The sequence below is a fragment of the Magallana gigas genome, chromosome 7, assembly GCF_963853765.1.
Source record: "Magallana gigas chromosome 7, xbMagGiga1.1, whole genome shotgun sequence".
NCBI lineage: Eukaryota > Metazoa > Mollusca > Bivalvia > Ostreida > Ostreidae > Magallana > Magallana gigas.
In genome coordinates, this window is record NC_088859.1 from 3356389 (window position 1) to 3373633 (window position 17245).

Genomic DNA, 17245 nt, shown 5'->3' on the forward strand with positions numbered 1-17245 from the left:
TCTTTCAAAACATATTCGTGTTAATAAATTTCTTTCATTAAATCTTTAGCAACTGTATTTATATCTTATTAGATATAAATTCCTGAATCAAAATGTGTGTTGTATTATTTAGGCTTTATTATTTATGCAAATATTACTCGTTGGTTTATTTATTTTTTTAAATAAGTACAACTTATCAACAACGTTTGAGACATTTCATAACATCCGGTTTCATTTTGCTGTCATCTGTCAACAGTAGTGTAGAAATATATTCATTTAACGCTAGAGCAAGGGTGTTTATATTCAGGCTTAAAAATGAAGTGTTGTCTTACACTCTGCGGAAATGATATTTTTGAACAAAGTGAATCGAGGGTTGAAGTAAAAACTGTTCTACCATCTCGATTTGATGGCAAAAATTTTCTTGTCTCTTGGAATAGAAACGGAGAGGCAATATTTCATCTACCCTGTTGGCAGCGTCTCTTAAAATCGAAACCAACAACTAATTACAAAAAACTTGGAGCAAAACGAAGTCGGTTAAACTCTTCAGAATTGGTGACAAAGCAAGAGAAAAGTCTCATCCGGGAGGCAAAAAAGACGGCGGAATTCTTTGATTCTGCTGAACAAATAAAAAAGGAGGCCAGTAGAGTTGCAGGATGGCTGCTTTCTGCAAAACACTGTGTTGTTTTTACAGGTAGGTTGAAATGTTTCTGCTTTACAAAAGTACAAAGTTGTGACTGATCTCTGCAACTCTAGTCATGAGCTCTACCACTGAGCTACCCAGGCTGATATCCACGGTCCATATAGCCCCAACTACTACATATTGCCTCTATTAAGTAATCTCAGCAAGATTTGTCAAGACTAAAAAGTTTTTTGTACTCACATCTCTTCCACAAGAAAAGTCAGAAAAACCGTATACTCTTGATGAATCTTGCTAGACTTTGAACCTAGCTGGGTCCTCAGGCATACAAACCAATCACTTAACTAATCAAGTTATAGAGGGTCTAGCCAGGCCATTTCTATAGTAGGGATGCCATGTATCTGACTTTACCACATTGTAAAACACAATGAGCAACTAGCAAATTAATTTTCACTTAAATTCTAATGTTTCTAAATTCAAAACCATTATCTGAAAAAAATGTTACAGTTTTATTAATAATGAATGAAAGTGTTCAATACAATAAGATAAAAACAAGGAGAACAGTTATCATTGGTCATAACAAATATTCCAATGACTGTTATACTGTATAGAGGGAAATATTTGCCCCCGTTTTATTTTCGCCCTCGTTGTCAGAGGGCAAATTTAAGAAAGGGCGAATTCTATGTAGCAAATAATATCTCTGTTCACACAACTGCATCTGGGATAATTCAAGATGAGGTGAAACTGTTTGCAAGTGTAAAAAGGCGAAAATAACACGGGGCGAAAATAACCCTGTTTACAGTAATAAATTTATTGAGTGAAGATCCCTTTGGCATCCACTTTTTAAAGCAAACAATATATCAATGTTTTTATTAATGCAGGAGCTGGGATATCTACTGCTGCTGGTATTGGGGACTACAGAGGCAAAAGTGGAAAATGGACTGAAATGGACCATGAACAAGTGTCAGATAAAATAGAACAGATATTTGACATGCAGGGGCCATCTCCTAGCGAGAGGTGTCACCCAGAGAAAGAAACTCATAAAGCAGGTGCACTTCATAAAAACAAAAATTTAAAATAAGATGACTCTTTGTTTTTAACTTCCCTAATTTCAATAATACAAACTATGTGAGAATCAGATAACATTTAGTCTACAGAAGTCATGTCCATTTATGAAATCAGCTTGTATTTTAACTAGCATATTCCCCTTTTTTCTTCACTTTAAAATTTATGAAAATGAAAAATGCACATTTAAAAAATTAGAAACAATTTATATAAATCATGCATCAGGTGATGAGGACCAGGAGGACAGAGGAGATGAGGGGGTAGATTATGAGGAGCTGAGGCCCACCTTCACCCACGAGGCTCTGTGCCGGCTTGTTGACCTGGATCTTGTGAAGCATGTGGTCAGTCAGAATGGGGATGGACTGCATGGTTTATCCGGAATTTCCAAGGAACATCTCTCTGAGCTTCATGGCAATGTATTCATTGAGAAATGTGAGAAGTGCCACCACAGATATGAGCGAACTTTCTATGTAATGGATGACGCAGGAAGTCAGTATTTTGAGGACATTGAGGATTATGGAAAATCAGAAGTGAAGAAACCGAGGCATGCTAAACGGTGTGACACATGTGGACTCTCCCACAGGACAGGAAGGAAGTGTGAACAGAAGGTCAGGATATAGTTTAAGTCATGGCAATCAGGTTACTCTTTCCCATTCAGCTTATCAATGTATAATTCTGAAAAAGTAAAATATTCTTTAGAAACACTTACTTTTTGTCTCACTGTGCCTGCAAATACTTTTTATTCAGGAAATTTTGCTACAAGATTTAAATGTTATAAAATTATACAGTTACAATATTAAATACCATACATCTAACTGAAAAAAGGAATAGTATTTTTGTTTCTGCAAATTTTTAATAATTCTTTTGATTTTCAGATGAACTGGTATTCAGATTTTTGGTTTGATTGATATAACTGACATTGTTGGCAATTGTTTGTACAATACAATCTTCAAATAATGTCATGTAGGGCTGTAAAGGCTTTCTGAAAGACACCATTATTAATTTTGGCGATAATTTGGAGGAAGAGATTCTAAACCAGGCCTTTGAGCATGCCCAGCGGTGCGACCTCATGATTTGTCTGGGCTCCACCCTCACTGTGACTCCAGCCAATGAACTTGTAGAGGTCATCCAAAAAACAGGCCGTCTTGTCATATGTAATAGGTAAGATATTGTAGATGATGGTCTCCCCTGAAATATTCTCTCTGACTCAATTGTTGTATTTTTTCATTTTTCAATGTGAGCTTCTGATGTATTGTAGACAGAAGACGGACTATGATGATGACTGTCTACCCAAATTTGATGGGATCCCGGAGGCAGCTGGTTGTCGTGTTTACGGAGACTGTGATACATTTATCAGGGAGATTCTCAAGAACCTTATAGGCGATGAGAGACTAAAGAGCTGGGAGGGGGACAGGCCACAAAGAATTGTCAGTTACGAAAAAAATCGCTGTCAAAAGCACTCCGAATGAAGGGAATAAGTCCAGTGCATTATTTAATTTCAAATATTTTAGCTCACCTAAACTGCAAGAAAAAGCAGTTATTTTTGTGACTGATATCACTATTTGTCTATTTTGCCTCGCCTTCTATGAGATTGATCAACCTGATATATTTCCATAGTCAGCCAGTTACAAACCTAATATTAAAGTAATATGAGAAAAAAAATAATATCAGGTGCCTGTGATATTTTGCACCTGAAAATATTTGAATTTGTCTTTTATATTTATATATTGTTATTACAGATGTACATATTATGTATGTTTATAAATCTACATAATAAATAAACCATTTCGATTTATCTTTTTATTCTTCACTGTTCATTTTTATGCTGTAGTTAAAGACTGTTATTAAAAAAAAGATACTTTAACACATATAAACTGCCTCTGGTAATTAATAAATGAGTCAGAAAATCCTGAAGCTCTCTGTCACTAAATTGATTTGTATGTCATAATCTGTTGATCCAATACATTATTTTTTGGAAGTAATAATTTTTTTTTTTTTCACTTTTATCAATTTTGAAATTACATGGATACACATTTTAAAAGTTTATATTGTCAAAGATATCACAGCAAAATAATTCATACAATAGAGAAATGTATTTTGCTGGGTCCAAAATATATACATGTAGAATACAATTGATAATTAAAGTTGCCAACGTGATTGATACGTTAATTATTGTTTTTATTGAACAGAAAAAGAAATCCCTAAGCAGAGGCGTCGGAAGCAAATTGAAAGTGTGGGGGATGGGGAGGGGCTAGACTAATCCTCAGAAATCTTGACAAGCAAAAAAAAAAAACTATTCCCAAAATCATAAAAATCCTTATCCGTGGGTGGGTGGGGGGGGGGGGGGGGTACGTATACCTATAGTTTCCAAAAAAAAGAATGTAAAAAAAAATTGATACTTTTCAAGCAAAATCTCGTAGGGTCCTATGTTAAAAATTAACAAACTTTGAGATGATCCCCTAAATAAACGACGTGGTAAATGATTTTTTTTTATCTTAAAATAATAATTATATCAGTAGAAATTCATGTTAAAAATTTCAATAAGAAATCTAGGGCAGAAAAAATTAGACCCAGCCTCGTTAATTAAAATTGTTTTGTAAGGGTTTATTTCACTCATTTCTTTTCCCCCTCTCCAATTTACATTTTGATTTTAACGCTACATTACTGGCGTGCAACCAGTTAAAATTCTCGCCGAGTACCATTTCTCGTCAGTACGTACATTGTGACGTCCGATTTTATCAACATATAAAATTATTCAATTCATTTATTGACAATTACCATGTCGGCAGACAGTCATGAATATGAGTTACATAAAACAAAAACATTAAACATAGCATGCAAAAGTTAAACATTATGACTATATAATAAATCTACACTACAAATCTACAATGGACAAAACATTGGGTGAACAAAACTAGGTTTGTGCGAAGACTATTATTGGTATTCATAGAATTGTATAAGTGTTCATTGTTGACTTTCTAGCGTTGAAACAGTTTTTTAGAAAACATATCCTTCTAGCAGCTGTAATGTTTTTAGGATTGACAAGTTCCTTAATGGGATTGACATTTGTATATGTGTTCACATTAAAAATATCATTATAATTCAATCTACATTGGTCATATCTTGAACAATACAATACAAAGTGTTTTTCATCTTCAATAAATAATTTGCAAAAATTACACAGACGTTTTTCTCTTGGAATAGGAGGTTTAGAATATCTACCAGTTTCAATAAATAATGAATGATCACTGATTCTTAGTGTAGCCGGTGTTTTATAAAGGAAAACAAGTCCGGTTGTGGGTTATCTCACTTTATTGCCTGACCCCAGGACTATATTATATATGGGATCAGCCCTACAATAATCAACATAAACATGCAATTGAAGAAGATGAATATAGAATGAAATGATGATTTGATGAAAACAACATGAACATGAACACATATTTTATTTTATTTAAACACACATATTAATCTTTTTATTTAATAAACAAACACACGCAAAATCAACACTACCACATTAGTTTTGTTAGAACAGATCTGTCATATTTTTTTAAAGGTAGTTTTAAGTATTGTTGTAGTTCATATTCATTTTGGTTTACAATTTTGCTATAAAAAGACAATTTTCCAGAGTCAGCTTTACATATATTGTTTAGTTGTTCATGTATTTTGTTTTGATATTGTTCTTTTAACTTGTTCTTTAAAATTTGTGACAGATATTCAAAGAATTGATATTTAATTTTTGTAGCAATGAAGACAGTTTTCTTTGCCAAGATACTCTAGAAGACAATTTTTTGTCTTCTTTGAATGCAGATGTTACTAAGTAATTATTATATTCATTTTTGTGTTCCATATCTTCCAGTCTCTTATAAAATTTGAACATATTCTTAAAACATAGATAATACAGAGGAAATTGTTATAATTCACATAAAACAGCAAGATTTTGATGCCTTTCTGTGTACCCCCAAGATGTCTTTAAAAATAAGGTGTTGTGTTTTTTCAAATGTAAATTGTTCTGAAGACATTAAATCACATTTGAAGTCGGATATCCATATTTCAGACCCATAAGTCATTATTGGTATTATTATCGATTGATATAATTTCAACATAATTTCCACAGAGAAATTATAGGCCTAATATTTGCAGGAAAATTTGTTTTCAAAGCATAATAGCCTATGCCTTTTTTGCGCGTTATAGACAAAAATGACGTCACAATGTACTGGCGAGAAATGGTACTCGGCGAAAACTGGTCGCACGCCAGTTCATTTATTTAGCATGGTTGAACAAAATTTCGGGAATTATTTTTATCTAAACAGTTTAACACAAGTCGGGGGCCGAATTGTTCCTGGAACGATATGACAATAAAAAATTCTTTTTGCGAACAAATTATCAACAATAATTACACCGGAAGTACACGTTAAAATGGATGAAGCTGAGGAGTTGGAACCCTCTTTGCGTAATGTTATCGAGCAAACTTCATTAAAATGGGTGTTTGTAGGTGGTAAAGGAGGTGTTGGGAAGACAACAACAAGGTAATCACTGGATTGTTTTCCTGGGAAATTCTCACCACAAAATACTGAACTGGGTGTATGATCAAAACCAAAATTAGATAAATTAATCATATTTTTGTGGGTCACACCACACGTTTTTAACATAATTATTTTTAGAAATATGGGAGAGCTATATTAAAATGCAGGATGGAAGGAAATTGAAATGCAAGGTTGTCTTGAAAATGTCAAAGTGGCATGTGCAAACTTTCATTGGGCGTTGCTGATATTAATTGTTGCATACATCTAGAAAGAATAATCTTATTTGCCTGCCATTTTGTCTGAAATCGCACTCGGAATGTCTTAAGTTTTTTCGTTAACATGGCGACCAAAAACAACGAATTTTTAAACGTGATGATAAAAGTGGCAGCGATTTCGTTGTAAAAACAGTTAATGTGGTAATATGGGATTAAGAAAGATCAACATTGTAGGTATTTAAGACCAATCATATCAGAATTTAGGCGAGATACAGCATGATATAATTTTTTTATTTGCTACAAAGTGAGTATATGGGACGAATTCTATTGTTAAACCGGGTCCGTACTCCGTAGGACATCTGTCATTTTGACGATAGAACACTCTATCTAGCATACATCATGTAGATAGACATTTGTAATGAAGGTTACATTTTACATGATTTTATTTAAAGTGTAAACTGTAAGGTTCGCCATTTAATGTATTCTTTATTTTTTGTTTAATCATTATCAGCAAACAAAAATCTATTGGAGCTTTTGTACTGGTATTTAGTTTTTTGCTCATTAGCGGATACATATTCAGTACATACGCACCACCTGAAATTTTATCAATAATTTAATATGAAAACTGTGTGACTGTTGCGCCAAGCACAGGTTTTTGGGCTTGAAACTCAGACAGTAGGATCTGCCTTCCAGTGCCTACTCAAACTATAAGCCAAAGTTAAACGAATGCTCAGTATCAATTATGACGCTTTATTTCCTATGTAAAATGTAAAAGTTGTGTCTTCAGAGAGAGTCAAAGGAAAGTGCGTGATTCCAAGATTTTTTTATTTCTTCTTTCAATGCTTATCTATTTCATAAGTTGATAAATTTTCTTTACTCTGTATTTAAAAGATATATTTGATGAAATGTTTTTATATTTTTCCATCTATTAATTTGATAAGACATACATGAAATTAGTCTTATCTCCTTGCTAAAGCACTGTTGAAACTTTTCGCGAGACTGACTTTGCACGTCTCTCGCTGTGCTTGGTATAAATTTTTTTTTATGTAAAATTAAAAAATGTATATGCTAAATTTAGCTGTACTGTTCAAAATATCATCCTTCTCAGCATATAATATGGGTATTAATTAACACACAAAGTGGTGTATTTATAGAAATCTCTATGGACTAACTTTTATTTCTATGCAAGAAATATTTGCAAGGTTTACAAGAGCTTTGTCATCGTGAATGTTTCTCGTGCCAACCAGTTTTTGTCAAAACTGTCAATACCAGATATCACAAAAATTTAAAAAACTATAAAAGATGATCAGGAATTCATAATCTTACAGTGAACTCGCTGAATTTCCAAAATAAGTAGGAATAGGCTTTTTATAAGCCAATTTATTGTATGCAGTATGCTTATATTAACGACAGTTGTGTATCAATATTATATACTGAACATATTCTTTCTGATTTGTTGCAGTTGCTGTTTGGCCACACAGCTGGCAAAAGTTCGTGAAAGTGTTCTGATCATTTCAACCGATCCTGCCCATAATATTTCAGATGCATTCAGTCAGAAATTTTCTAAAGTTCCAACCCTTGTCAAGGGTTTTCAGAACTTGTATGCAATGGTGAGTGTCAAATTTCTGTAAATGAAAACATGAAGATATTTCAGTATTGTAACAAGCCTAAGAATAGTTTTTAAAAATATTTCCAATCTATTTTAGGAAATAGATCCAAATGTAGGGTTATCTGAATTACCTGATGAATATTTTGAACAAGGTAAGTTTTTTGCATTTGTTATGATATCATCATTTTATGCTATTCTTATAATAGTAACGAAGAAGTACCACTGTTTTCAATTATATTTTACGTTATCTTTATTCTCTTCAGATGTGATGAGCATGAGCAAGACTGTTGTCTCTGACTTACTTAGTGCGTTCCCTGGAATTGATGAAGCCATGAGTTTTGCTGAAGTCATGAAGTATGATTTTGTGTCTTAGATATACAATCTTGACATGTAACATCTTTTATAGTCAAATTTGCACGATTTAATTTAAGCCTGTACTGATACTTGTATTTCTATCATATTTACTAGGGTAGATAATCAGAACCTTATTTATGATATACCTTATTAAATATACTGAACCATGGTGAAATCACAGTACAAAAAAAACACTTGAATCTCCTGTGTTTTTCACAGGAATACACAGGAAAAATGGGACTGAAAATGCTATAGTATATTAATATATGACAATGTTGTTACCAGCAATGATCATTATTTTTATGTTGTAATTTATTGCAGACTTGTCAAGGGAATGAACTTTTCCTGTGTGGTGTTTGACACAGCTCCGACTGGCCACACTTTGAGGTTGCTTTCGTTTCCCTCTGTAATAGAGAAAGGGCTGGGGAAAATTTTGAGACTAAAAAATAAGATCGGACCATTTGTTTCCCAGGTACACAGTCTCAAATTCCACTGGAATTAAGGAATTTTCATATTCATTTAACAATTGACACTGTATTTTGGTTTGAGATGTAGAAATAATGCTGTGTTGTACATGATGTTCTAGGCATTGTATTTGTGGGTGTGCAGTGTGTATTTTTTTATGCATACTTGAGTTATCTGGTAGTCTTATATACATTTCTTTTACAGATGGCTGGAATTTTGGGCATGCAAGACGTTAATTCAGACATGATGTCCACTAAGCTGGATGAAATGATGGGCACAATAAGACAAGTGAATGAACAATTCAAAAATGCGGCAAGTCTATAGGAAAAAAATTTTCTTTTGTATTTCATTTTTGTCCTTTGATTTGCACTATTCTGTGTAAATTTAAGAGAAGTGTGTTAATGAAGTAACTATATCAAAATATCTGCTTACAGGACCAAACGACGTTTGTGTGTGTTTGTATAGCGGAGTTCTTATCGTTGTATGAGACAGAGAGGCTTGTGCAGGAACTGACCCAGTATGGTATAGACACACACAATATTGTTGTCAATCAACTTCTGTTCCTAAAACAAGGGGAAGAACCATGCAAGCTCTGTAAAGCCCGGCATCGAATTCAGGCCAAGTATTTGGACCAGGTAATATCACCAATAGATTGAAAATTATATCTACAAAGTTATTCCCCTTTCTATGAGATTATCTAAATAGGATTAGAAAAGTGAATATTGAAGAATTCAAAACAATATTGTTGACCATATTTTTAGAAAGGTTTGGTATACTTGTACCATGATTTGCAGTTTTTTTCCAGCAATTTGTTTTCCTGTAACATGCATTATACTTTGAATTTTCTACTTTGTAAAATCTAATCAAAATTTTACATTTTGCATGTTTATTTAGATGAATATTATTAGTTGTTGGGAGAAATGTTTAAAATCAAACAAAAATTGGCAATTATGCAGATAAAGATATCAGATATTCTTCTTTTGTTCAGATCGCAGACTTGTATGAAGATTTTAACGTGGTCAGGCTGCCATTGCAGGAAGATGAAGTGAGGGGAGTTGAGAAGATCAAGAACTTCTCTAAATACCTGATAGAACCCTACAAGCATTGTTGATGTCTGATTTATTTATATCAATAAAATGATTGTTGTTATATCTAATGACTGGAACAATTTATATTTAAGTCAGTAATTACCTCCCAAAATGTTGAAATTGCATGCTTTGATATAAAGTGTATTCTTTTGTATCTTAGATTTGTCAATGTACAGTAAAACACGCTTATAATGAAATGCCAGGGACGTGCAACTTTGTTTTGTTATAAACTAATTCTTTAAATCCCTTAGTAATACAATGTTTAAAACCCACACTGGGAATGAAAATCACCATACAATAAGCATCAAATCATTATAAGCGTGTTGGCTCTAAGCCTGTGTTACTGTATACAGTGATTTGACATTAACTTGCATGCCTCGTTTTTTGCTACATGTATGTAATTAAATACGGTATCTAGATTATCTTACACTTGATGTGCTCCCATGGAAGAATTTTAAATTCCTGGTAATAAGAACATGCCTTCATTCTGGAGTCCTCTGTTCTTTCTGGACCAGTTTTAAGATGTGTTCATATGTTCTACCTGATTAAATTATAAGTATGCTGGCATAGCCAGTAAAGGGGATATTTTTTCACAAATGTCAATCTGGTTGTAGAAGCAGTCTCTGTTAAGGTGGTATGGGACACTTTCATGTTGTGGCGTATTGTTTATCGAAATAAACAATAAAATGAAGTGTAATTATATAAATTGTTTTTTTCCCAATATGGTCACCTAACAGCGTAGCGCAGTGGGTAAGAGGGTTTACTATGAAACTGTAAGTCATGAGTTCGAATCCCACTTGTGTGTTTTACAATTTTTACCTCTCTTAATATTTTTAAAGCCATGGTTTGGTTAAATATTGTAAAATTTGAAAATTCTAAACTGGTGAAAGTATTTCAATTATAAAGTACTTTAATCCACATTTATATCAATCTAATTAGATTGCATTTATATCGACAGATGTCCCATACCACCTTAATTTATTATGTACATATCATTTCTTCGAATGTGTAATTTATTTAAAATTAAATGCTCATATACAAGCTTGATCATTAAGACTGATTACCTTCATGCTATTATTTAACTACTGATATTGTGCTTTTTTTTTTTTTAAATGACCAATTGTTAATTGAAATTGAAAGTAATTGTAGGATTACAATATTGAATATTCATTAATGTAATGCTGGTCTTTCAAGGGCAATAACTTATGTCTCAATGAAAAGATGGATGAATTAATTCATTATATTGATTATAATTGATTGTTTCACTTGAAATGAATATTGAATTAAAGAGAGTCCCTGTTGTACATGTATTGCTTCAAGTTTTTCAGTTTTGTATATCAGAACATTAAATGAGATATAACTTTTTAAAGACTGTGGCTTGAGCCGATGTTATTCATAATATTACAGATAATAGCATTTTAGATCATGAGATGTTTATTTGTTGAGCTTTGCAATCCTCATTAGCAAAAATGGTGACCATACTTTCTTAAGAGTCCTATACTCCACCAAATTTGAACTTAAATCTTGTTGCAAAATACCGTCATCAATTAATATCACAGGGCATGGTGCACTGTAAAGATTTTTCCCTATATATTTCTATTTTGAACTTCGTACGCTTCCATGAGGCACCCAATTTTGGTCATGTAGGAGCTATCAGGAATTTACATCATATTTGGCATTTCCCATGCAGTGGTTCTTGAGAAGACAGTCTCACATACCCTTTATTCAGGATAAAGGCTTAACATTTTTTTTTACAAGCCCATGTATCCAATGTGTGTAAACTTTGACTGTGGACCATATACCAGTATCAAGAACCATTAAATGAAGAAATGTGGTCCTTGCACAAAGGGAGATGATAAGGGAAATATGCAGTGGTTGCTAAAAATCTTCTCCAGAACTACTGGGTACTTGGATATGTAGTCACACATCAACTGTTTAACACATCACTCTAGGACTAGGAGTGTTGTCTAAAGGTCTCTACATTGCTGACCAGTTTATACTTGTCCACTTTTATAGCCAGAAGCATCAGCTCTTTTCAGTTGAAGCATCTATTCATTGACCTCCTTCACATTTGCAGCAAACTGTAGCAGTAAACCTTGAAAATCTTTTTTTTTCTGTTAGACTTTCATGTTCTCAAGATACATAACAAATGTCAGATTTACATATATTTTAATGTATACAATCCCTTGAACAAACATTACAGAAATGCATCATTTAAAAATTCGGAGATCATTTACAGGTTTAATCATAAATACATATTAATCATAACCTAGTAAAAGTACACAAAGAAAAATGGCAGAATTAGTAGTACAAGTACATAGAAAAGTCACAGTTTAACTGTCATATAACTCAAAAACATGATCCAATAAGTAGAGATAGTTAAAAATCTAATAAAAAGAATTTCGATCACAAAAATCCATCCCATCAGCAACATTTTTAAATCACAAAGAATTTAGCACAAATCGTATTCAATGAAAAGCAATTCAATATACTATTGCAATATCATGGCACAGGACCACACAAAGTCTATCATCTACTATGTATCATATTTACAAGACATCACTTCTCATTGCTTGGGATTTACTATCGATGAACACAAATGGCCTAACATTATCAGTTTACAGCTTAATTACCTGCAAAAATTTAATATGCCTATTGCACAACCTGATTACTTTTCACCAGTTATTAGATCTTGATGTATTTAGTCTGTAGGTCAAAAAACTGCATTTTTAACATGATTCAACAATAAATGTAAATATGTATTGATATATAAACATATGAATTATGAAAATTGGAATGAGCATATACAAGAAGTGAATCATTTAAACATGCATTGGCAGTCCCTCCCACAACTACACTGAGGAGTTGGAGGAGTCGGTCGTCTCGCTGCCCGATTCTTTAGGAATCTGATTCAGAGCCACATCAACCAGCATGAAAAACGACTTGAAAAGGTCTGCGTTCTGTGGATTGCTGGAGGGGGACGAGGGTGGTGAGGGGTTTTCCTGAGAGAAGCTGTCTCCTCTGGTTCGTGATTCGCTGACATCAGGCGAGGCCGATTCTGGCTCGGAGGAAAAGTCACTGGAGGAAGCCTCACAGTCGGACATGTAGCCATCCGGCTCCACCAGCTTTTTATCCCCGGAGTTATCCGAGCCATACCCTCCAGGAGTGAATGTGACTCGGTCTAACAGGGACTGCTTGTGCTTGCGGGTGATGGTGTATTGGAGAGGATCCTGGCCATCCTTTTTAATCATTTCTGGCAAAATTCTCCGACGAGCATTTATGAACCAGTTGCACACTTGCAGAACAGTCAAATTTGTAGCTGATGAGAGATAAACCTTTTCCTGGTCAGAAGGATAAGCATTATATCTGTGTTCATACAGCCACGTTTTCAGGATGCGGACAGCTTCTTTGGGTAAATTTCCTCGCCTGCGTCTTGCATCACTTAGACCATCATCATCCTTCCTGGAATCTGAGTCATAGTCATTTTCCCATGGCCTTGCAAATTTGAAATCACGAACTGTAGGTGAAAAAATAATAGGATTAAACTCTAAAATGGTGAAAAATTAAACATTTTTCCGACAAATATATTTTGATAGCAACCCCCCTTATTTTCATTACACCAAAAAAGCCCCCTTTTTGGCAGGAATATAACAAAGATTGGTTAAAAAATAAGCTTCTGTCAATGGCTTTTTTAAAGATTTAAATTTAAATTTATTTTTTGACATTTTGAAGTTTCTCTAATTATTTCAGTGTTGTTTACAAGTATCCCAGTGGCCTTGACACACTGAGCAGTGCCTTATCCCACACAATTAATTATAACTTTCATGTCATCGGCTATCCGAGGGCAGTCAAAGTGTTTAGAGTACTGTTTTCAGAACAATTAAACGGCTAACATTAGCAGGTTGTTGTGAGCAAGTGTCACTTCACGGTCAACAACATTGACAGATGCATCAATTATTCACAAATTCGCGCTAAATGCTTCCAAATACACACAAAGAAAAAATAATACACCAACAAAGCCATTGCATGTCGCATATAGGAACAAAAAATTATAAATCAACGTAAACTTTAATCGCAACGCGTTGTTGTGATGCGTGTTTCTTTGTTGTACGAACATCGAGCACGTGGTGTCAACGATTTTTGATAAAGAATCAAACAACAAGATACGACAAACATTTCTTTCCATTTCAAAATATTGATTTACATACCTCGTCTCATCTTAAGTGATTCTGACATGATGAAAGTCCGTGTAAATAGGTAAAACTTCGAAATGAGCTCCTTCTTCTTTTCAAAACTGTCAATTTCCTTTCCACCACGCGGGATCTGACAAACCGCGCAAACCACGTGCCAATCGCTTGAGATCGCATTTCATTGGACAGTATTTGAAATTCCTCAATTTGATTGGTCGGCAAACTTTTGACAGCTCGAAGGGGCGCGAGAAAATTGCTTCCATGTGTCACCTGTTCAAAAAAGAGAATATGACAAAGGATTCTGATTTTCAAATTTGTTTTCTCTTTATTTGTGTGATAATTGCGTTTCATTTTAATAAATATTTTATTATAGAATATTTGATAATTCCACAACAGTGGAAATTGTACCACGGAAGAACTATAAATAAAAGTTAATTCATAAAAGCAATACCTGAGTTCACACCATGCACACAGGCAAGTAGCAGCAAACATTTTCCTTAAATACATATAGATAATTCGATTATAAAGGAGTTGTCCCCAACCCACATTTTGGGGTATATAATAATTGAAGTGAAATTATCATTTTAATTGATTTCAACTTGAAGTTGTCTTTCTAGGTAGTACGTATACGTACGTACACCTACACACACAATTTTTAATTTTGAAAATCGTTTAATTTTTTATGCTACCTGTCAGTCAAATCTTAAGTAGTTTAAAAAAAAGGTTGAGATAGACCCCTTGAAAAATTCAAACTGTGAAATCCACAAAGTAAATAATTTACCGATGATAAAAACGATAAACGTCGGACCCCCCCCCCCCCCAACCACCACCACTTGCAAACACAATACCCTTTCTTTTCTTTTCTTTTTTTTGATCGGCTCATGAACATAGTTTTCTAAGCAGGGACTGTTAAGTCCCACGTACCTTTCATTCAGACTGACTTACGGGTTCTGGATGTAGTCTTTATAGCCAGTTCGCCGGTCATCCTGTAACTGACTGCAAAACTATATATTAAGATATGATTGAGATTAGCAACATATAATAGGCTTTATTTAACAGACTGTACGTATATTTTACATCGTTATGGGTTTTTATTCTTTAATTTGGTTACCGCCCATGCATGGACAGATTGACTGAAAGGAATGATATTATTAACATTCAACAGTGACAATTCATAAAGCTCATTTCCTTAATTCTCCAGTATACGAGTGGTATTTTATTCTAATCATCAGCTGTTTTTAAAATGTATTTTCATTGAGAAATATTTGTACAATCTCTCAAACCATTCTAGAATGAGTTAAAAATTAAGCCGATATAAAAGATATATATATAATGTTAATTGATATATATATATATATTAGCAGAAAGAATTTCATATCAACATAATATAAGTTTAGATAATCCAAAAATTAAAATTTCCTTCTAAAAGAAATAGTAATAACCTTAAACAAGTCAGTGTAGATGCATTTCGTAGATCTATTTAAAGTGAATATGGTGAACAATTTCGCGAAAAAAATTACAGTCAGGAAATTAAGGAAGCGTATTAGGGTCGCAGCAGTATTTTTTATTAATTTGTTATAACAGATTAGTAATTTGTTATAACAAATTATTAATTTGTTATAACAGATTATCAATTTGTTATAACAGATTAGTAATTTGTTATAACAAATTAGTAATTTGTTATAACAGATTAATAATTTGTTATAACAGATTATCAATTTGTTATAACAAATTAGTAATTTGTTATAACAGATTAATAATTTGTTATAACAGATTATCAATTTGTTTAAACAAATTATCGATTTGTTATAACAGATTATTAATTTGTTATAACAGATTAGTAATTTGTTATAACAGATTAATAATTTGTTATAACAGATTATAAATTTTTTATAACAAATTAATAATTTGTTATAACAGATTGATAATCTGTTATAACAAATTAATAATTTGTTATAACAGATTATCAATTTGTTATAACAAATTAGTAATTTGATATAACAAATTAATAATTTGTTTTAACAGATTAATAATAGCATACAGATATCATAGCATTGCATAGAAATCTCATAGCATTACATTTTTATACTATTTTTTGGTAAATTAAAATGCTGTCTGACGATATATGATATTACATGATATGGTATGCAGTGCTAGGTTTTGTTATGCTATGATGAATGAGAATCAAATGATATGCTATAAAATCCAATCCTATGCAATGTAATTCCAATGATATTACAGTTATCTAATTCCATAGCATAGCATTGGAATTACATTATATACCATTGGAATCTTATAGCATATAATTTGATTTTCATTCATCAAAGCATAGCATCATTTAACCTTTTATATCCGTAACATTGAATAGTATCGAAATATCATAGCATATCATTATATGCTTTTGTTTTAGTAAATTTAAATAAAATGCTTCGTTTAATGAAGATATATGATATTACATGATATAGTATGCTGTGCTAGGTTTTGTTATGCAATGATGAATGAGAATCAAGTGATATGCTATAAGATTCCAATGTTATGTCATACGATTTTAATGCTATGTTATTTAAATTTCATAGCATAGCATCGATATACATTATAAAGCATTTGAATCCTATAGCATTTCATATGATTCTCACTGATCATAGCATTGCTTACCATATCATTAAGCATTTCGTTTCAATTTAATATAGCATAGCATAGAAATCTTACAGAATTCCATAGGAATCTCATATCATTGCTTATGAATCTCGAAACATTACTCGAATCTCATAGCACAGCATAGCATGAGATTGTAATAGATATGCATAAAATGATGGTCAAATATCATATAGCATAGCAATGGAATCTCATTACAAAACATTGAAAATATCATAGCATACCAAAAAATAGTATAAAAATGCAATGCTATGAGATTTCTGTGCAATGCTATGATATCTCTCTGCTATTATTAATTTGTTAAAACAAATTATTAATTTGTTATAACAAATTAGTATTTTGTTATAACAGATTATCAATTTGTTATAACAAATTAGTAATTTGATATAACAGATTAGTAATTTGTTATAACAAATTATCAATTTGTTATAACAAATTATTAATTTGTTATAACAGATTAAT

At 32.5% G+C, this 17245-nt stretch overlaps 3 protein-coding genes across 3 annotated transcripts; 2 read left to right on the forward strand and 1 right to left on the reverse strand.

The window, feature by feature from the left end:
* Positions 1 to 193: 193 nt before the first annotated feature.
* LOC105320633 (NAD-dependent protein deacetylase Sirt6) lies at positions 194 to 3473 on the forward strand. The gene is made up of 5 exons (XM_011418639.4): positions 194 to 670; positions 1498 to 1665; positions 1907 to 2289; positions 2649 to 2842; positions 2940 to 3473. Exons 1-5 carry the CDS (start codon positions 295 to 297, stop codon positions 3148 to 3150), a joined length of 1332 nt encoding a protein of 443 aa, XP_011416941.3. The 5' UTR covers positions 194 to 294; the 3' UTR covers positions 3151 to 3473.
* Positions 3474 to 6053: 2580 nt separating this feature from the next.
* LOC105320662 (ATPase ASNA1 homolog) lies at positions 6054 to 10003 on the forward strand. The gene is made up of 8 exons (XM_034455591.2): positions 6054 to 6210; positions 7885 to 8032; positions 8129 to 8183; positions 8295 to 8385; positions 8707 to 8857; positions 9055 to 9162; positions 9285 to 9485; positions 9839 to 10003. The coding sequence occupies exons 1-8, from the start codon at positions 6101 to 6103 to the stop codon at positions 9959 to 9961; spliced, it is 987 nt and encodes a 328-aa protein (XP_034311482.1). The 5' UTR covers positions 6054 to 6100; the 3' UTR covers positions 9962 to 10003.
* Positions 10004 to 12090: 2087 nt separating this feature from the next.
* LOC105320634 (homeobox protein TGIF2) lies at positions 12091 to 14297 on the reverse strand. The gene is made up of 2 exons (XM_011418640.4): positions 14147 to 14297; positions 12091 to 13455 (listed from the first exon to the last, which is right to left on the reverse strand). Exons 1-2 carry the CDS (start codon positions 14172 to 14174, stop codon positions 12791 to 12793), a joined length of 693 nt encoding a protein of 230 aa, XP_011416942.1. The 5' UTR covers positions 14175 to 14297; the 3' UTR covers positions 12091 to 12790.
* Positions 14298 to 17245: the final 2948 nt, after the last annotated feature.

Bases quoted from the DNA above. Each gene is read 5' to 3' on its own strand.
- LOC105320633 (XM_011418639.4), top strand. From the start codon at position 295: ATGAAGTGTTGTCTTACACTCTGCGGAAATGATATTTTTGAACAAAGT. The intron at 671-1,497 runs GTAGGTTGAAAT...TTATTAATGCAG, and splicing joins ACACTGTGTTGTTTTTACAG to GAGCTGGGATATCTACTGCT. The intron at 2,290-2,648 runs GTCAGGATATAG...AATGTCATGTAG, and splicing joins GAAGGAAGTGTGAACAGAAG to GGCTGTAAAGGCTTTCTGAA.
- LOC105320662 (XM_034455591.2), top strand. From the start codon at position 6,101: ATGGATGAAGCTGAGGAGTTGGAACCCTCTTTGCGTAATGTTATCGAG. The intron at 8,033-8,128 runs GTGAGTGTCAAA...AATCTATTTTAG, and splicing joins TTCAGAACTTGTATGCAATG to GAAATAGATCCAAATGTAGG. The intron at 9,486-9,838 runs GTAATATCACCA...TCTTTTGTTCAG, and splicing joins AGGCCAAGTATTTGGACCAG to ATCGCAGACTTGTATGAAGA.
- LOC105320634 (XM_011418640.4), bottom strand. From the start codon at position 14,174: ATGTCAGAATCACTTAAGATGAGACGAG. The intron at 13,456-14,146 runs GTATGTAAATCA...TTTCACCTACAG, and splicing joins ATCACTTAAGATGAGACGAG to TTCGTGATTTCAAATTTGCA.